Source organism: Amblyraja radiata, chromosome 33 (genome assembly GCF_010909765.2).
Source record: "Amblyraja radiata isolate CabotCenter1 chromosome 33, sAmbRad1.1.pri, whole genome shotgun sequence".
Classification (NCBI taxonomy): Eukaryota; Metazoa; Chordata; class Chondrichthyes; order Rajiformes; family Rajidae; genus Amblyraja; species Amblyraja radiata.
This window is the reverse complement of record NC_045988.1, coordinates 21,769,152-21,790,713: the sequence shown is the minus strand read 5'-3', so window position 1 is coordinate 21,790,713 and position 21,562 is coordinate 21,769,152. Positions and strand designations below refer to the sequence as shown.

The 21,562-nt window shown below is 44.5% G+C and overlaps 1 protein-coding gene across 2 annotated transcripts in view; it reads right to left on the bottom strand.

The window, feature by feature from the left end:
• Positions 1 to 3,885: 3,885 nt before the first annotated feature.
• Positions 3,886 to 21,562, bottom strand: part of stt3a (STT3 oligosaccharyltransferase complex catalytic subunit A) — a 41,636-nt gene continuing 23,959 nt past the window's right edge. The window contains exons 11-18 of one of the 2 annotated variants that reach the window (XM_033049936.1): positions 19,836 to 19,927; positions 18,423 to 18,578; positions 16,630 to 16,818; positions 15,170 to 15,286; positions 12,699 to 12,801; positions 11,419 to 11,607; positions 10,636 to 10,751; positions 3,886 to 4,173 (exon numbers count right to left, since the gene is read on the bottom strand). In XM_033049936.1, coding sequence (XP_032905827.1) covers positions 4,135 to 4,173; positions 10,636 to 10,751; positions 11,419 to 11,607; positions 12,699 to 12,801; positions 15,170 to 15,286; positions 16,630 to 16,818; positions 18,423 to 18,578; positions 19,836 to 19,927 — 1,001 coding nt within the window. In that variant the 3' untranslated portion in view covers positions 3,886 to 4,134. The remainder of the gene's footprint in view (positions 4,174 to 10,635; positions 10,752 to 11,418; positions 11,608 to 12,698; positions 12,802 to 15,169; positions 15,287 to 16,629; positions 16,819 to 18,422; positions 18,579 to 19,835; positions 19,928 to 21,562) is intronic. The other variant, XM_033049937.1, reaches the window with a different exon arrangement.

Sequence of the window (21,562 nt, the reverse complement as noted above, 5' to 3'; positions counted from 1 at the left end):
CTTTGGCACGCTCTCATCTCACTGCTCTGATGGTGGTGGTGGCGGAAAAGATCTGTGCCAGTGGGCGAGCTGTGAGCTAGCCTCCCGCACCCTCGGAAGCGCTCTAGGCATTGGGGGTTCAGTATTGATGTGGATAGAGAACTGGCTGGCAAACAGGAAGCAAAGAGTAGGAGTAAACGGGTCCTTTTCACAATGGCAGGCAGAGACTAGTGGGGTACCGCAAGGCTCAGTGCTGGGACCCCAGCTATTTACAATATATATTAATGATCTGGATGAGGGAATTGAAGGCAATATCTCCAAGTTTGCGGATGACACTAAGCTGGGGGGCAGTGTTAGCTGTGAGGAGGATGCTAGGAGACTGCAAAGTGACTTGGATAGGCTGGGTGAGTGGGCAAATGTTTGGCAGATGCAGTATAATGTGGATAAATGTGAGGTTATCCATTTTGGTGGCAAAAACAGGAAAGCAGACTATTATCTAAATGGTGGCCGACTAGGAAAAGGGGAGATGCAGCGAGACCTGGGTGTCATGGTACACCAGTCATTGAAAGTAGGCATGCAGATGCAGCAGGCAGTGAAGAAAGCGAATGGTATGTTAGCTTTCATAGCAAAAGGATTTGAGTATAGGAGCAGGGAGGTTCTACTGCAGTTGTACAGGGTCTTGGTGAGACCACACCTGGAGTATTGCGTACAGTTTTGGTCTCCAAATCTGAGGAAGGACTTTATTGCCATAGAGGGAGTGCAGAGAAGGTTCACCAGACTGATTCCTGGGATGTCAGGACTGTCTTATGAAGAAAGACTGGATAGACTTGGTTTATACTCTAGAATTTAGGAGATTGAGAGGGGATCTTATAGAAACTTATAAAATTCTTAAGGGGTTGGACAGGCTAGATGCAGGAAGATTGCTCCCGATGTTGGGGAAGTCCAGGACAAGGGGTCACAGCTTAAGGATAAGGGGGAAATCCTTTAAAACCGAGATGAGAAGAACTTTTTTCACACAGAAAGTGGTGAATCTCTGGAACTCTCTGCCACAGAGGGTAGTCGAGGCCAGTTCATTGGCTATATTTAAGAGGGAGTTAGATGTGGCCCTTGTGGCTAAGGGGATCAGAGGGTATGGAGAGAAGGCAGGTACGGGATACTGAGTTGGATGATCAGCCATGATCATATTGAATGGCGGTGCAGGCTCGAAGGGCCGAATGGCCTACTCCTGCACCAAATTTCTATGTTAGGTTCTTGGTTCTTGATTTCTTGGTCCTCCAAAATATTCCAAATGGAATTTAAACTGGAGGTGTTCTGTGGTCAGGTACAGGTGGTGCCCCGGTGCATGGAAGCAGAGTGGTGGCCGTGGGAGGTGAGGGAACGACACCTTCATGGGTTGATGTGTGCTTGGAGTGGGCCGCTTGAACCCGTACAGCAGCGGGGGGGATGGCATGGACCATGAACTGCTGGAGACCCCACGGAGGTCAGACCGGTTTCATCGTGGATTGCAGTATCACAGAGTGGTGGAGAAGCAACGAAAGACATCGACAGTATAGTCAGGCCAGGCCGACCCCGACAGCACCGATCCAGTGCTGCCGCCAGGACAACGGGCCTTTAAGGATGTAGGGAAACTCCAGCGAGCGCTGCGCAGCCATGCAGTGCCGGATTTAGATGAAGAGAGGCCCTAAGCTGTTCCACTTGTGAGGCCCCCAGCGACCGGACAGCCATGGCGGCGAAATCTCCCACAATTCAAAGCGAGGGAGAAAGTGCCCAGCGCCGACCAGGTGCCGTTGCAGTGCGCATGCGCAGGGCGGCCGATGATGTGCTGGCCGTGGTTGTGCGCATGTGCAAGGCGGCCTGCCGTGCCGGCGGATGAGGAGCGAGCGGCGGCCCGGACACGGATAGCGGGGGGAGATGGAGAGAGAGAGATAGAGAGGGGGGCCGCCCAGAGTTGAACGGTAGGTGTTCTGCCTTGGCCGGAGGCCCCCCTAGACCTCGAGGCCCTAAACTTAAGCTTGTCTAGCTTATAGGTAAATCCGGCCCTGCAGCCATGCTGCAGCGAACCCGGCCAGTGGCCGACTCGAACAAGAGCCTGGAGGCCAAAATGACCACCAAGAACAAGGACCGCCGAGTTCAAAAAGGACGAGATCAAAGCCTCACAGATGGGGGAGTTGAGGAGGGAGCCGCTGGTACTGATGCAGGAGATCACCTGGAGGTAATGTGGCGACTTTTGTGTACTGCCTCAGAAGAAATCTACTATGCTTAGAACAATTGTTGCACTTTTGTACCTGTATGATTGTGCCTATGTATACTATGATTTTATTGGATTGTATGCTAAGTAAATTCACTGTATATAGGCACATGTGACAATAAAGTACCATTGAACCATAGTGAAGGTCGTAGAGCTAGAGGATCCTGAGAAGCATGACCTCCGGGTTCAAGAAAAGCTTCTTCCCATCATTTATCAGGCGTTTAAACCACGCTGCACAGCCCTAATTCAGCATCAAACTACTAAAGACTTTGCACTAAGGGCCTAACAATACCATTATTGTATATTTATGTTATGTTGTTGCATTGGAAACAGCAAATAAGAATTGTATTATTCCAGTCTTAGTACATGTGACAAACACTCTTGATTCTTGCTTTGGCACCACATTTAAAATGTTCAGTACTTACTGTGCTATAAATAATTTTGTGAATATCACTCTTGATTTCTAATGCTCTTCAGCACCTTTCTCCCCCTTTCTGGACCCTGGTCCTATTTCTCCATATTCTATTCCTTGCTGTGATTTTATAATTGAGGCTTTAAATCTTTATGACACCTTTCAAATTAAGGATACCTTCCAATGTGTAATATAAGAGGTATCATTAAGGTAAGAGAGGTGTAGGAAGGAACTGCAGATGCTGATTTACACCAAAGGCACAAAACAGGTGAGTTTCAGGTCGAGACCCTTCTTCAGACTATCTGAAGGGTCTTGACCCAAACCATCACCTATTCTTTCTATCCAGAGATGCTGCCCATTTTGCTGAGTTACTCCAGCATTTTGTGTCTACTACTAAGTTGAGAGTAAACTTCAGTGCAAAACTGTGATTTCCACAATTCACTATGGGTCATCAGCAGCATTAGAGCCCGCCATTTGGCCAAGATCATGTGTAGTATGGCCGTGGACAGGTCCATGGTGCATTTCTGCAGACACACATCTTTCCGAAGGGGAAGGAGGAAGACAACGAGGGCTCTTCATGAGCAAGTGGCTGCCCGATGAAAAGGTGACCTGCTGACCCAGAGGTGGGTTCATTTAACACTTCTTTCCAGCAAAAAGTCTTTGGTTATGTTGGTTGATTTTCTGTTGCAGCATGGTGGAAAGTCTAATCTGTGTGGTAGACTGGGCTATATCTGCAACTCTCTACAATTTCTTGCAGGCTCGGACAGAGCTGTTCCCAAACCAAGCTGTGATGCTACCTGACAATTTCCAGGAACTATGTACTTGTACTCTTAAATCCCATTGTTCCACAAGACCCCCCCCCCCCCCCCCCCATTCACCTGGAAGGTCCTGCTCTGGGTTGTCTTACCAAAATGCAACACCTCAAACTTATCAGAATTAAATTCCACTTGATTTTACCTACGATGCCACCTATTTATAACCCAAGCCCTCCAGTCCAAGCAACATCCTGGTCAAGAATTAAGAAAATACACAGGGCGAGGAAAATATTTCTAGCAGTTCAATAACTGACTTCAACTTCCATTGCCAAAGTGTGATTGTTCAGTTTGTACATAAAATTATACTTGCTCAACTGTACCAGTGAATACAAATGCCTGAGTGAGTTGAAATATTAGAATTCATACTCATAGCTAGGCTTTGTACATAGAATTCGAACCACCCTTGAAAGAAATACACACAACAGAGAATATCTCCAAGTCCATTTGAACCCTTTATTTGACCACTGCAGAAAGAACTTAAGTCAACGTAATGTTTTGGTCACTCACCATATACCCAATTAGACATTTCAGACAGATTGCCGCGGATAGGAAGCAACATGTAAACAAACTTTCCGATCTCTTCCTTTTTTCCCCAAACTAGTGTATATAAAAAATAATACAGCTCAGCTTCACAGGACAAGGCCTCAGTGCTGCTATCACTCATGGCTGCTTTGTGCCTTTTACGTTCTTGAGAGACCGCGATTATCCAAATCTTTCACCTGCGGAAGGGTGACAAAAAGAGTAAAGAAGGGCATTAGATGTTCTTTGACATTTCAAACAGGGTAGTTTATTCAAAAGACTCTGGCCACTCCCTTTTCTCCCATCTGCTTAAGGGCTAAAGGTACAGAAGTGTGAAAACGCACACCTCCAGATTCAGGGACAGTTTCTTCCCAGTTGTTATCACGCAACTGAATCATTCTACCACAACCAGAGAGCAGTGCTGAACTACTATCTACCTCTTTGGTGACCCTCAGACATTACTTGATCGAGGTTTGCAGGCCTTACCTTGCACTTAACGTTATTCCCTTATCATGCATCCGTAAATGTATGTATTGTCTTTCTGCTGACTGGATAGCATGCAACAAAAGCTTTTCACTGTACCTCGGTACACGTGAGAATAAACTAAACTGAAAAGGAATCACTTTCAACTAAATAAGAGTATGAAACAGTCAAATAAAATCTAATTAAATATTTAACCAGAGACTAAATTAACACAATTTGCAAATTTAGATTTTCCCAGAAATGGGTGAGAATGTAGAATTTTACTTCAGAGTCACGTGAGTGACTACGTAAAGAGCCCGCCAGGACGCATGCGTGTCATATCGTCTATCGCATTGCGTTACGACTGGCAGGGTGGACGTGATTCTCCTGCCAGCAGCAGACCTGAAGTAAGTTTTAAAAAAACTTTTTCAGGTTTCCATCTTCTTGCAGGAACCTCTACTTAGAGGTCCTGCTAAAAGTCCAGGGCGAAGGGGATACCCCAGACACGAACTTCAGGAAACCCCGGTCACGGGGAATTCCGCCCACGGACCTAGGCGCTCGGAATGTGGGTAGCGGGCGGCGGTGAATTCACCTTTGAGCCACTGGCAGTGGAGCCAGCGGCTTCATATTGGTGCCGTTGGCACCTGGAGAACCCGCTCAGAAGACTACGGAATGCGGGAAGCGGTAAGTCGCCTTCCGAGCCGCTGGCAGTAAAACCAGCGGCTTCATATTGGTGTGGCACCTAGAAGCAGGATACCCCCCCCCACCCGTCTATGTAATCGCGGGTATCCCTTTTATAGGGACCGCGGGGATATCCCGGCTGCAGTTACTGCGGGGATACCCAGATCGGGGGGGGGGGTGGGGAACCCCGACGCGGAGAACACCTGCTATAAGGGACCGCGGAGAAAAAGCTCGGGGGAGAAATAACCCGACAATGGAAGTCTTTCTACAAGGACCACAGAGGGAACCCCAGCTGCAACAACTACGACCACGAGACCAGGCTCGGGAGGAGCGTTGCCCCTGCAGCAGAAGGTTTAAAACAGGACATGCAGGTAAATTCCTTACTCCAAGGTCGTTTTGTGCTATTTTGTGAGAATATGTTACAGGAATGGACCGCATCCAGACTGACTGCGGAGGACCGCGGAATCGCGGGCAGTCAGCAGTGGTAGGCTGCACCTGGATCGCTATTGATCAGCAGTCTCTGAACTGGCACCTGCACAGTCGGAATCGACACCACAGACTGGCGGGAAGGCCAAGCAGAAGTCGGACAGGCCGAAGACTCGGACAAGTTGGGCTGTGAAGAATCACCGCCGGCGGGAACAACTGTGATCGCATATCCTGCATGGAGCGGTTGATGGAGCAGATGCTCCAATGTGATATGCTCCGGTATATGGAGTCTAGCCACCATGGGGTCCTAGGACGCCCATGGCAGCATTGAGGGCTGCATAATGCATTTCCCTCGACAGAGGGGAGCATTAGGAGTCACTTCTGGGCTGACTCTGAAGACAAGGGTTTGGCTGAAGAAACCACAAGTGTGCAGGGGGTGCAGGAACAACACAACCAGCAGCAGGAGCTCGACGAGGGCCGTCGGGCTCAGGAAGGCCACATCATCACGCAAGGCCTCACATCTCCGGCGGCAGCACCCCGACGCACCCACCAGCAAACCACGATGAACTGAAGCTGGTGAAAGCTTGAAGGCCGTACAACCAGGACAAAGGACTTTTTTAGGACACAGCCCAGAACGGCCTTCCTGGAAGATGCGCCAACCTCGTACTCAAGCTCCTCTACCTCCCAGGAGCAGAAGTGCAAAATCATGCACACATGGTTGAGGCAGCTCCTGGGTCGGGTTGCATAAGTCCTCCCATTCGGATAAAGGTATGGAGCCACATCGATGTCTCCTGTCACGGATACGTTGGTAATATTTAAACTGGTTTGAATATTTACACTGGTTTGGGATAACATAAGATTAGTTTATACTGCACAACAGGTATGGTTGGAGTTGCCTTTCAAGGCAGGCTCACAATAGTGGGATGTGGACTGATCATTGTCAACAGCCTCAACCCGCATGTGCAGTATAGACATTTCTGAATAACTTCCATGTGATCATTTCCGCTCACAGGGTTGAAGATATTTGAAATTTAACTGGATGAGGCAATGATACACTCAGTAGCGTTGCAAAATGGGCTAACTTCAGTATCCAGATTATTTACCAAATACCCTACAATCAGTGCTTCGACTGCACAGAGCTAACAAATAAGTGGCATGGCCAATCTGGATGATATTGAACATACTGTATTTTACTAAATTAGCCTTATCAGCCACATAGCTATATTTGAGAAATTGGGGTTCTCATCCGTCCAGTTAAGTTTAAATTAAGTTGATACCAACTGAAACTATTGATGATTGGGATACAATCAAACCATTTATTTATCTGGAATCAGCTCTGAAACAAAAGATTAGACCTCTGCTATTCTCAGCTGAAACTATCAGTCACAATGATGGACGAACAGTATTCAGCGTTGCTCCACTAAAACCTCTCATCCGTAAATCTTCAGTCATTTCCAAACTGATGCTATTGTCCAAAGATGGGAAATTTACTAATACCATCTTTAGTTACCGAGGCAGATGGGATTAGCATGAGTTATCAAGTGTTCAGTCATGGTATCAACTGCCAATGGACACCAGGTGCATTCTGTGCATTAAAGGGTGTGTGGATATGCATAATCTGCATGCACAAGTCCAAGGTGATACACTTGGTGGTGGTATATGTTAATCACAAAGGGACAATCAAATCAAAGTATCCGGTGATAGTTTTACCTAACCGCATTTAGCACTGGTGTACTATCATGCAAAATCAATGACAACACAGAATGAATGTGCGATCACAAAGTATTTAATGACATTGTGGATCGATGGAACACTTAACGATTGAGATGCTTGCATCCAGGCTCAATCAACAGTTGCAATAAATACGAGGCATATTAGTGGCGAAGGGTGCATTCTCGCTACACTAGGGAGGAATGTTCTTTTATGTCTTCCTCCATTTGGCCTCAATAGACGGGTCTTGCAAAATTCAGCAAGATTACCCTTTCGGGGAACATAAACCACTCTGTCCAGTCTCACCCTCTGACAACTAAATTATGAAGGGTATCGTCAACTTAAAACCTCCCAGGCCTAGGGACGCAGAGATATGGGTTGTTTACATTGTGCTACGTCACTTAGCCGATGGGCACCAGCAACATCCCTGTCCTTGGTCAAACTCACGTACTAGTGGTTATGCCATGGCGCCGAGTATAGAGCTACGGGTCCAGCCATTGCTACACTGGATAGGTTGATCATATCTGCGGGCTATAATAACATGTTTTGTTTATGATTAGTCAAGCAGAGTAGACAGGGACACAAGACCAAACTAGATGTTGCATATCCCATGGACCTTGGGTTGCGTGTGATCACGCATCTACACCAGTATGTCAAGGTCCCTAAGAACCTTATAGACTCTGACTAGCAATATTGTTAGTTACATAAAACCTCGTTAGAAGGAATCACTACGAACCTTCTCCAGAGGGTTAAATGGGTCTGGCATATACAGGAGTGTACATTGACATTGAGTCTCACTCCACCAGGACCGCTATACCTCAGCAGCAGGGTTATGGACCACATCCTAGCGGCTGCAGGATAGTCAAATTATTGATCTGTCCAAATATTCAGAATAAACCCATTGCCAGATCGGGGGTATTTGCCAACTCTGTTAGGTATGATTCATACTTCCTCCAGGTTGAGGGAGGTTACGATTCCCACTATTGTTCATCAATAGCTTCAACATGTCTATATCTAAGGGATTGGACAGGCTAGATGCAGGAAGATTGTTCCCGATGTTGGGGAAGTCCAGAACAAGGGGTCACAGTTTAAGGATAAGGGGGAAATCTTTTAGGACCGAGATGAGGAAAACTTTTTTCACACAGAGAGTGGTGAATCTCTGGAATTCTCTCCCGCAGAAGGTAGTTGAGGCCAGTTCATTGGCTATATTTAAGAGGGAGTTAGATGTGGCCCTTGTGGCTAAAGGGATCAGGGGGTATGGAGAGAAGGCAGGTACAGGATACTGAGTTGGATGATCAGCCATGATCATATTGAATGGTGGTGCAGGCTCGAAGGGCCGAATGGCCTACTCCTGCACCTATTTTCTATGTTTCTATGTCATGTCTGAATGCAATATTAATGTTCACTCATCATTGGCCTACTGATGCAGTGTATGATGCCTGGACTCGTTTCCACGGCATGAAATCAGAGCTTTAAAATCTTCACGTAGTCACTCACGTGACTCCGAAGTAAAATAGTAAGATTAAACGAGAACTTACCAGTTTGAAGTTTAATCTTTATTTTATGAGGAGTAACGTTGAGGGATTACGTGCCCTCCACGCCCACCCTCGATCATAAAGTTCAACTGGTATCCTATTTCTCTAATCTTACTATGTTCAGTTCATTTACTGTTATCTGTGATTTCACACCGCTGCTTTGAAGGTTGACACGCATGCGTCCTGGCGGGCTCTTCACGTAATCCCTCAACATTACTCCTCATAAAATAAAGATCAAACTTCAAAATGGTATGTTCTCATTTTATCTTACTATTCACTATCACAAGTAGTGGATGGACAGTATCGGTGCATTTAAGAGTAAAATTATTTAACAGGGGGACAGGATATATTTTAGGGCGAGGTGAAGGAGTGGCTCCTGTGGAGCAGACCCAGGCTTGTTAGTTCTGTTTGTTAGCTCTGCTGCAATTTTCTATGACAATTATCTTTTCATCCATCCAAGATTGTTATGTGCCCGACAACTAAACTATATATGTTTGAAAATAAATCTTTACATAGCCAATCACTGAACAAATACGTTGTGTGTGTTTGAGTTATTTATGAGTCATATATTTGGAAATAACCATACTTGTTTAAAAAGATTCCATTTGAGCGACTAACCACACAACCCAAGATGAGTTATTTATCAGTTTCAAATTTGCTGCTAGACCACCACACATTTACAATGCAATATAAACTGTCAGTAACCCATATTCTCTATTTTTGTTATTTTATTCCCTGATCATTGATTCCTAGAATATAATCCACATCAATCTTCTTTGCCCATGTAGTCACTCTTCAGTGTTGTTAGATTACTTGTCTATGGATGGCATTGTAGCCAGGTTCCTGAACCTTCTCATTTGATATCCACTCGCTCAATCCATCTCGTAAGAGTCGAGAAACAGGATTGTGAAATAAAATATTGAATAAATACAACATGCAGGATTTCAGAAACTTTTGAGGCCTCGAACAAAAATCAGTTAAATAGGCACAGTGAAAACAATCGATTCCTGGTAACTCGAGTCTGGCCTGTGGTGACTCATTGCTACCTGAAAGACTGACAATACGATGTCCTAATAATAATAGATAATTATAGACAATAGGTGCAGGAGTAGGCCATTTGGCCCTTCGAGCCAGCACCGCCATTCAATGAGGTTTCTCCGAAGATTCCAAATCCCACGTTCAGGTTGATGTCCACTTGAATATGACATCAAAGGACCCAGTGGTGGGAAGCCAAGGACAGGCCTGCGGTGGTTACCGGAGGTCTGTCGATGATGCGCAGCCAAGAGAACCTTACGATATAACTTTATTTATCCCAGGAGGGAAATTGGTCTGCCAACAGTCACAAAACATAACAAGATACATGAATTGTGGAATTAAAGTGGCGAGTGGAAAGTCCAGGATTGGGGATGTGCAAAGATTGGGGAGGGGAGGGGGGGAAAAGGGAGTCAGTCTACCCCACGACAGAAGGGGGAGGAGTTGTACAGTTTGATAGCCACAGGGAAGAAGGATCTCCTGTGGCGTACAGTGCTGCATTTTGGTGGAACCAGTCTGTTGCTGAAGGTGCTCCTAAGGTTGACCAGTGTGTCACCAGAACAAAGAGATGTGGGGGGGGGGGGGGGGGGGGGGGGCACGGAGAATGAAGAGGGACCATTGGGACTATATAGAACACTTTGTAACTTTGTCAGCACCCCATACGCGATGACTCTTTGCATACTTTGTGTATGGTATGCAAATCAAATAATTTCACTTACATATTACGTGATAATAAAGTATCATTCAAATCTTCATAATAGTTCAAAGAAATTAAGAGGTAACACAACCTATTGCGCCAGTGTTTTCAGCTCTCACCTTGTATATACGGACCAGCCAGTGTTCCGTGGTGTACGCCTCTTCTAGAACATCAAGCTCAAAGTCTTTGTTCCCAATCTCAGCATTCCTCACTCTGTCATACCCAGGTGGGCGTTCTGTGGAAATGATAATCAAACTATTAATAAAAGTCTTACTACTTAACATCATGATATAGACTGAAATAGGCTGAAAAGCTTGTTTCCGTAAAAAGGGACACACAGTGGCGCAGCGGTAGAGCTGCTGTCTTACAGCGCCAATGACCCGGGTTCGATCTTGACTACGGGTGCCATGTGTAGAGTTTGCACATTCTCCCATTGAATGCGTGGGTTTTCTCCGGGCACTCCCACAATCGAAAGACGTGCAGGTTTGTAGGCTAATCGTCTCCAGTAAAAAAAATGTCAATTGTCCCTGGGATAGTGCTAGTGTGCGGAGACTCGGTGGGCTGAAAGGTCTGTTTCTGCACTGTATCTTTCAAGTAATTTGTAAAAATACTGGAATGACTCAGCAGGTCAAGCAGCATTTCTGGAGAACATGGATTGATGATGGTTTAGGCCAGGACTCTCATCAGTGGTACCCAGCACGAAACATCACCTATCCATGTTCTCCAGAGGTGCTGCCTGACTGGCTGAGTTACTCCAGCACTTTGTCTCTTTTTGTGAATCAGCATCTGCAGTTTTTCTGTGTCTAGCTTGTTTCAATGCTGTACAAATATGACTCAGACCTCCATTGCAAAGTAGATACTAGCTGAGACAATATACATTAAAAGACAGATGCCACACTCACTTGCTTCGGTGTAGACTTGACCAAAACGATAGTAGCACATTTTGTACATCAGACAGTTGAGCAGGATGGGAGAGCCCTCCCTGTCCACACGGAACTCTCCTGTGGGGGTGTAGTAATCGTGCTCCTTGATGTGTTTGCCTGTGTCAGTGCTGCCTCCAATTCTCACCATCCACAGGAACTTGTTTATATCTATAGAAAAATAATTTATACATAGCAAATTAACTTTAAAAAGGACTCCTCAGCATTATCTGTTTCCGCAAATTCTCCACCTTCATTTAGCAGTTCATATTTGCAAGTCCTCAGCAAAAATATTTACAAGCATGCCATTTCATTGCTTCAATAGTAGGGAAGATGTTACTAGGTAACCCAAAATCTTCACCTGTTAATCACACCGAACAAACCTCCTAACATGGAATATTTCCAACATTTTACAAATAAAAATGTCATGAATGGGAAGAGGTATCTATACAGAAGATCAGTGACTGATCATTGAAGGTATTGACTAGATGAGTGTTTGGTTGGGGAGGATGGGTGTGGGATTAAAAAAAATCACTGTTGAGGCTCAGTTGTTAGAAAATCACTTTACAATGATAATGATGTGAAAAATAAATGATTAGGAATTAATAAGGTAGAAAATGGAAGGACAGCAATAACAGACTTGACCTATTGGAGGGGTACAAGTATATTGGTTCGGTGGTATCTAGAATGCCAATGATAGTGGACAACATACCTAGGACTGGGATTACAAAAAAAGGATTGAGAAATCAGTCGTGTTTGTAATATACGTGTGGTTTGTGTTTTTGACAGTGATAAAAGATTGCAACATAAATATGTAGAATATGTAAGAATTGACCTTTTCAATTGACCATATTTGAGATAAAAATAGACAATAGACAATAGGTGCAGGAGTAGGCCATTCAGCCCTTCGAGCCAGCACCGCCAATCAATGTGATCATGGCTGATCATCACTGACAAAAATGTCAGTTCAGCTTGGAATGCTCACTGGCCAACATCAAATTCAATCCAAAGGACTTAGTGGAAGAAGCTGAGCCACAAGAGCAAACATAGTAACCAATCATAATTACATTTTTTGAGGAACCTCCATTAACAAACTTTTCATATCTAGACTCTTGGGTAATGCGCATGTGTTAACTGAATTGTTCTGCTATGGTCTGCTTGTTCAAATTGTAGAAAATGAATGCTGAGCTGTCATGTAAAATGGGTCTGCACACTATTGTTAGCAGCTTAGCATGGAATATTGAGACACAAAAACACCTTACCATCAGATGAATATCCTGTGAGGCCTCCAAAAATGACCAGAACGTAGCTTACGTCCAGCTCCCTCATGATCTCATAGGCCTTCTCCTCTGGAGAAGCCATGGCCTAGAAGTGGATAAATATCCCCAATGTTAATAGTGACACAAAATAATGTAGGTGCTGAAGTCAGGAGCAAAAAACATGCTGCTAAAAGAATACAAGGTCTCAACCTGAAATGCCAACTGTCCATTTCTCGACATGGATGTTGCCGGACTCTCTGAGTTTCTCCAGCAGTCTGTTTTTTGCCTGAACGTTAAAGGTATGTGGATAGATTCATTCTAAGCTTGCATCTCATCATGCAGTTACCCTGTCGGGTGTCTATGACACAATTATGTCGGATTAGGATCCAGGGACCTGGGCTTGATCCCTGTATCAAGATGGCGGCGCACTCGCATGCAGCGGTTTTGCTCTCCCCGATGTGGATGTTGTTGTTTATGTCTGTTTTGTCCGCTTGTCTGTTGACCTGCAACTCGACGTATAACCGTCAAGATCTTCTAAGGATTGGGACGTTGTGTGGCGAGCTTGAGCTCGCAAGAAGCTACCACAATGACTATATTCCGCCAGAAATCACCCGACCAGCGGAGTCCCAGTGGATCACCATACCGAACAGACGGTGCAGGTGGCGGCGCAGACAACTACAGATACAGTTGTCTGCATAGTCCTTGGCTGATCACGTGCCCAGTTAATCTCCACGCCAGTCCCATCTGAGAAAGGCTAAATCCCTTTCTCCGACCTTCCCATGGCCCAAGGCACAAGCCCCAGTCCCTCTCTTCACCAGATTACAGCACAGTCCCGATCAGACCTGCAGGTTGCACACCTTCATTCCTAGAAACATGCACCAACCCTTTTAGGTGTGTAGATTTTCTAAGCCTACATTTCTTCCCTTTTACAGCTTTCATCATCAGAATTTGCATCAGACAAATACTACAACTCACAACCTCACACAATTTGAGGTTACACTGACTGCACTTCTAACAATGGACGTTAACAGGAGTTACAAGCCAGGCCTTAAAAGAACCAGCAAAAAGATGGGTGTGCATTGCTTTATAAACACGGATAATGTCATCAAAGCCACAAGCATGGTTTGATAGGAATGGCAGTCAAAATTTTTTGAAAAGGATAGCTTGGCAGAATTCAGGAAGACTTAAGTTCAGAGTCCATTGAGAAATCTTTATATCCATTTTGAGGATGTCAATTGGCAGTGAGAAGGGTGACACAGGGATCGGAAGTGTAATGTATAAGGAGGGAAACAGAGATTTAGACTCAATCAAACTGCAAGCTGATACCAATGCCATACAAATATTTGTTTGTTAAATCGATCTGAAATTGTAAATGAAGGAATAATTTAGTCATGAATTCCATTAAAAATATCTCTTGCTTTTACAAACCAAAATAGGTTGTAAAAATCAATCAAAATGATGGCAACATAAAATTAATTTAAATTTATTGCCTTTTCAGGAATTGGAGATTAGGGAATTAAACATTTCAGACAGCACAAATTCACTGTAGAAAGCACAGGACTAAGTGCAGTATCAGATGTAAAATCATGTATGCATAACGAATGCTGTACATTTAAAGTGTTCTGCCCCAGGGTATAGAGCTAGCCAGAACATAAATGTCTTTGGGCTCATGGAGAAACTGAAAAATAGAGCCTCGGGTCCCATGTTACAATAACTAAAGGTGTTGCTAAATCCTGAGATTGAAAAACACTCTCCGGGTGTCCAGGTGCGGCAGAGGTTCACCTGCACCTCTTCCAACCACATCTATTGCATCCGCTGCTGTAGATGTCAGCTGCTCTACATCGGTGAGACCAAGCGTAGGCTTGGCGATCGCTTCGCCCAACACCTCAGCTCGGTTCGCAATAACCAACCTGATCTCCCGGTGGCCCAGCACTTCAATTCCCCCTCCCATTCCGAATCCGACCTTTCTATCCTCGGCCTCCTCCATGGCCAGAGTGAGGACCTCCGTAAATTGGAGGAGCAGCACCTCATATTTCGCTTGGGCAGTTTGCACCCAAGCGGTATGAACATTGACTTCTCTAATTTCAGGTAGTCCTTGCTTTCTCCTCCCCGTAGCTCTCCCTCACCTCTTCCTTTCTTCTTCCACCACCACTCCCCCCTCCCCCCCCACATCAGTCTGAAGAAGGCTTTCGGCCCGAAACGCTGCCTATTTCCTTCGCTCCATAGATGCTGCCTCACCCGCTGAGTTTCTCCAGCACTTTTGTCTACATCCGTCTTTTAATTTCCACCAGTTGCATTGATTATTTCTACCACTAGAGGGAGACCAATAGCTGTTATAAGATATTTTCTAAGACAAGAAGTAAGATAGTTGCACTAGTGTACAAAATAAAGAACATACACTAAACACAATACTTATGAAGTTGGTAAAGTTAGTTTAATCTAAAAGTTTACACTTGCATTTCTCAGAGACCTACCTGCCCAACTCTGGAGATGTGAGTGTTATTCCAGGTGTTGTTATCCACTAGGATGGTTCGATTGGCCATTGCTGTGATCTGATAACCATAATCCCACCATGACATCACCTTGGCATCCTGAGGAGAAAGGGGACGATTCAAACAACCAACCATTCCAATGACTCAATGTCATCTTAATTGATGTGGCGCAACATACACAGTGCCATGGGAGGAATTTGCACCGACAGAAGAAATATACATATTGGCAATTCAAATCTTCTCCACACAAAGCAGTCACTTGCCACCCATAACACATAATAGTCCAGGCAAATTCCAGGAATCAAAATGTAAGCCCTCTCCTAAACACCATTTGTTCCACGAGCAATGCCACATTTATTGCTCATTTCCATTTGTTCTGAAAGCAACGTGATGTGCATCTGCAGGCACTTGCAGACCAGACCAGCGAGGGGTGGGCAAGTGCCGCTCACTGACGGATGACAGACCAGACCAGCGAGGGGTGGGCAAGTGCCGCTCACTGACGGATGACAGACCAGACCAGCGAGGGGTGGGCAAGTGCCGCTCATTGACGGATGACAGACCAGACCAGACCAGCGAGGGGTGGGCAAGTGCCGCTCATTGACGGATGACAGACCAGACCAGACCAGCGAGGGGTGGGCAAGTGCCGCTCATTGACGGATGACAGACCAGACCAGCGAGGGGTGGGCAAGTGCCGCTCATTGACGGATGACAGACCAGACCAGCGAGGGGTGGGCAAGTGCCGCTCATTGACGGATGACAGACCAGACCAGCGAGGGGTGGGCAAGTGCCGCTCACTGACGGATGACAGACCAGACCAGCGAGGGGTGGGCAAGTGCCGCTCATTGACGGATGACAGACCAGACCAGACCAGCGAGGGGTGGGCAAGTGCCACTCATTGACGGATGACAGATGTCAGCACTCAAGCGTCAACTTATACCTCAATTTATTAATTCTGTTTCAAAACCTCCCCATGGTGAGATTTGAACTTATGACCATGGGTTTTAATTACTAGACCAGCAGCATTACAATTGAGCTACACTCTGGATTCTACCCCATTGGAGGTAAATTGAAGGCATCAAGTTTTAAAAAGTTGGAGTCTATAGATCTCATAACTCAGAAAGCCTTGGCCTGAAAGGGCTCTGAGATACATAATTTGATTTGTGGCACCTTGTTTGCTCCAAAGCCATCAATCACTAACTGCACTTTCGACTTTGTTTGCATAAGAAATGGATAATGTGCTGAAAAGTTTTGCTGTTATAATAGTCAACATTTCAATTACATTCTCTTTGCCTATTCATGTGTCTTGCCTGCTCTACACAAAAAAATATTGAGACTAGTATCCTGGTTTCTGACAATCCCATCTTAAATCCATTGGATTCCTTGTTATCTTCTACCAATTCCACAGCTTACAGAAGTCTCCAGGACCAATCCTATGGGCATACCTCTGGAGTATTGTGCCTGAGCCAGTAGTATGCCTCCCTGAAGTCGTCAAAGATTATCCGGCTTCCATCTCCTCCGCGGGCAGACAGCACGATGGAGGGAGATGAATACGCCTCACTGGTCACCCAGGTAGAATGAAAGGTGTAGGTAATTAGGAAGAAGGTCATCACAAGCACCATTCCACTTGCTACCTAAATCAGGACAGATTACAGGCAAACATGGTGAATAACATCCTTATGCTCTACAAACAATCACAGCATATCTCTTACAATCCTCCTTAACCCGATGATTCAATGCTCTCCCTCCTCTATCGAAGGCTGTAATTCACTCCGATGCAAAGCACAAATTGCTAGCAGCCTTGACTTAATACCGCCAATAACTCTTTACAGACAAGAGTGTTTTACTGTCCTATGTACTGGAATAGAACAGTGAAATTCTGTCTTGCAGCAGCAGCACAATAGATTTGTAAAAATTGTGTAAATAGATAATATCATTTTTTAGAGTCCAATAAATAAAAATCTTATATAGTGCAAAAATCAATATAAACATCACGATGAAGGACTTCGATGTGAAATGTGAACGGTTTCTCTTCCCACAGATGCTGCCTTATCTATTGTGTGTTTGTAACATTTTCTTTTTTTGGTTCAGACAAACATTCATTGTTAGCCTGTTGTATGACATGGGATGCACATCAGGCCGTTATTCACTATCTAACGCCAATGCTCACTTACACTTTCCAACAATGGGGACTGACTTTTCCCCTTGAGCTTAGAAATGCTGTTGCATATTTTAGTGTCCTTACACTGGCTGAGAAATTAAAGGGCCTGTCCCATTTGGCGAATTTTTTCAGCGGCTGCCGGCGTCATATAAGTGTCGCCAAAAGATTTTGAACATTTCAAAATCAAGTGGCGACAAAAAAAAAATGCTGCGACACTTGAAAAAACATTGCGCATCATATGTCATCACACGCGTAATGCCGCAAATTTTTCGCTGACCTGATACGTCAGTCAATGATGCCAGCAGTTGCCGAAAAAAATCGGCAAGTGGGACAGGCACTTAAGACAAAGCAGAAGTAGGTAATTCAGTCACTCATGTCTGACACCCCCCACCCCCTCATCGTATCTGCCCATTATGCCTCATTTCACCTTAATGTCTTGTAAACTCTCTTTAATATCAGCACCAGACCCTCCACATTTTTTTCTACCAAACAGGAAAGTGGACTCCCGAGTTGTTGAATGTTGTAAATACGAGGAAGTGAGTGTGATATTGGTTGGGACTCTTGCATTTAATAGCATTAATGTAACAAATGTACCCTGTATTGTGCATTTGCCTTTCAAGTGTTTTTGCTACAGATACCCAAACTATTATTGTTCTCTGCCACCCTCCATCACTTCCTCGCTCCCTTGCCCTCCCCAATTCTAAATTCAATACAGTATGCTTTACATCCTCACGAGAGGACAGATGCCATCGATTTAACACCTTATCCAAAATATGCCACATCGAACAATGCATCTCCTCAGCATGAGAATCTTTGCCAAAACTCTTGCCCAATCTGCTGCTTTGGCTGAGAAATAATCCGTACAGGATTAGTACTTCATCTATGGGACTGAGCAACTCAGTGTAACATATTTAACGCAGCAGACAGCTGGATCGTGAAGTTGATTGACCAAGGGGGCATGATCGGTACTTTCTAACTTTGTCGGTGACTCTTGTGTACTGCCCAGGTACAAAGCATTTCACTGTACCTCGGTACGCTGGGTACATGTGACAATAAAGTATCATTCATTCATTATACCTCATTCTTGATTGGATAAGTGGAGTCCTGCTGCTTTTTTAATTTTTTATCAGGACGGCTGATATCCAAGTTCTTTATGTACGTGGACAGGACCTGAGAGACACCAATTCCCGAGAGAATACACATGACCGGGGCCAGAACCAACATAAGCCGAACCTGCGTAACAAAAATCAGGAAATTAGTAACAAGAATAAAAGTCAGGCTGAAGTACTGCCATAGAGCACAAGACTAGACTGTATTACCACAGAACAAAAGTCAAGAATGTATTGCTCAGGTGCTTCTATCCAGCCCAGTCGCTGAACACATTCGTTGCTACTAATGCAATGTAAAATGTACCCCTCTCACTTGCAGCCATTCCTTTCTATTAGAATGAATGGAGTCACTGAACCTGATCCATGTCTAATTTTGTACAGGCATAGTGAGCAGCATTCCCAATGCCACAGCTCGGAAACTGACTAAATAATGCACTTTTTTTTGTAACTTAGTTTGCAGACTTGAGAGGAAGCAGCTAACAGGAACTTTTTATTAAAGACATAAAAGGGCCATAGGTTTACCCCCAATTGAAAAAAGCTTCTTTCGGAATGTAGGCAGAGGTGACAGTTTTGGGAACACCTGATTACTAGAAGGAATGTGACTATAAATAACAAGACCTTTGAAGAGAAATATACTGATTGATTGTTTGAATCAAATGCGATGATTTGTTATGAACGCATACTGACCAGAGACTGCATCTAGTGCCCGGGGTTAAAGGAATAGCTAAATATGTAGATGAGTCAAGAAAATCTTCATCTCTGATGTGCAATAATAGTATTGGGTGTTACAGTCACATTTAGTTTGGCTTGGGGTGTAATAATCACTATTAATACAGTTGCACATTATTATAGTGGCACAACGGCGCAGCTGGTGGAGCTGATGACTCAACGCCAGAGACCTGGGTTCAACCCTGACCTCAGGTGCTGTCTGTGTGGAGTTTGCATGTTCTCCCTGTGACCACATGGGATTCCTTTGGATGATCTAGTCTCCGCCCATAAACTAAAGACGTGTGGGTTTGTACGTTAATTGGTCTCTGTAAATTGCCCCAAGTGTGTATGGAGTGGTTGTGTAAGTGAGATAACATAGAACTAGTGTGAACGGGTGATCGATGGACTCAGTAGGGTGAAGGGCTAGTTTCCATGCTGTATTTCTGAACTAATAATCTCTATGATTTAGTTGCTCTGGAACTGCAATTAGGTGTTGCCAAGTTTTAACTGATTGTTGGAGGAGTGTGCAGGAGAATTGAACTCCCAGAACTGGCACATTAAGCTGTTATGGTTCACTTCAACATTCTACATGCTCACCATTATCTGTTACTGAAACCCAATAGTAACTGGTTATTTAGCAATACCAGCATTCACAGGTTGGAACGATTCTTACCATCACAGCTGAGAAGTACATGCTGGTGACTCCGTACATGATGATGAAAATCCTAGCATCTGACAGGTTGTTGAAACAGTAGTACAAACCCACTGCAGGAGGAAAGCACAAAATAGGCTCGAGTCAAACACAAAATTAGTCAGCCAGTATTGCAAAGTGGCCAAGTCTCAAGTTTCACAATTTACCAAGAAAACCCCAACGAGATGAGGTTGTATATTCAGAGAATACATTGATATGATCTGAATTAATCTTTCAGAAGACCTTCATTAAGGTGCCATGAGGTTATTAAACAATATTACAGCACATAGGATCGGGGCTAACATTCCGGCATGGATCGAGCATTAGTTTACCAGGCAGAATATACGATAAGCGGCTGAGACGTGACAACAAGCAGATGCAGCAATAGAGAATACCTTGTTACAGAAGATAGACTTGGTGGCCTTAGTTACAGCAAAATCAGAAGGCAAAACAGATTCAAGCCAGGTAGTATAATGAGGGTACAAACAGTCCAGCTTAAATGCGTGAAAAAGAGAAACAAATAGCTGTGGCCGGGGGGGGGGGGGGATTCATGCAGCTTCATGGGGATTCCCATGAAGCTGCATGTATGGGAAAATGCCAGAGAAAATAAATAACGGACAAATTGCACCTCAGCCACTCCCTCTTCTCTCCTTTCCCATCGGGCAAAAAGTATAGAAGCGTGAAAACGCACACCTCCAGATTCAGGGACAGTTTCTTCACAGCTGTTAGCAGGCAACTGAACCATCGTACCAACAACTGGAGAGCAGTTCCGAGCAACTATCTACCTCATTGGAGGCCCTAGGACTATTTTTAATCGGACTTTACCTTGCACTAAACGTTATTCACATTATTCCCTTTTTCACGTATCTGTACACTGGATGGCTCAATTGTAATCATGTATTGTCTTTCCGCTGACTGGTTAGCACGCAACAGAAGCTTTTCACTGTACATGTGACAATAAACTAAACAAATAAATTAAACTCAAACAAACTGTAACATTTCACAAACAGTAATGAGAAATGTGGGACAATGCGAGATCTGGATCTCACAAAATTACAAAATAAACAATTTCAACTATTTAAAACACTCAGTGAAACCCACTTTCCTTCCCATGTGCACCCCGCATGCATCTCAGACCTGAAGCGATAAAGGATGAGCCTCGGCAGTGTTTCAGGTTCCAGAACACACTAAAAATGTAACGATATGGAAACTACTAAACTCGCAACCTCTACCACCCAGAAGCCAAGGTGAACAGGCAGAAAGGAACAACATATACTTTTCCTCCAGCACTAACCGGAATGGGACAACAATATGGGAGTACGTTGACCGTGCAGAATACAATGATTCAGGAAGGTGACTCCTAAAGTGTAATTAGGAGTATCAGTGCATTCTTATCTTCAATTCATTCCTCTCTCAAATGAATAAAACATATCAAATAAAATTCATTTAAAATGTCAAATTCTCCATTTAGAAAGGTAATTGCCAGTAATATTTCAGCATTAAACACTAATTATGGTCCCACCGGCCAGCCAAGTTCCAAATTTATGTTCCTGTTACGCTGTTGGACTGAGGACAGTGATATAGTGGCCCCACTCTGGAGCATTTACTAATGAGAGCAGAAAGTGCAACGTTTGTTTTTCTTCTCAAGATGCAACTTGAGAAGAGGACTCTCTTGAACTTCTACAGATGCAGTAGAGAGCATGCTGACT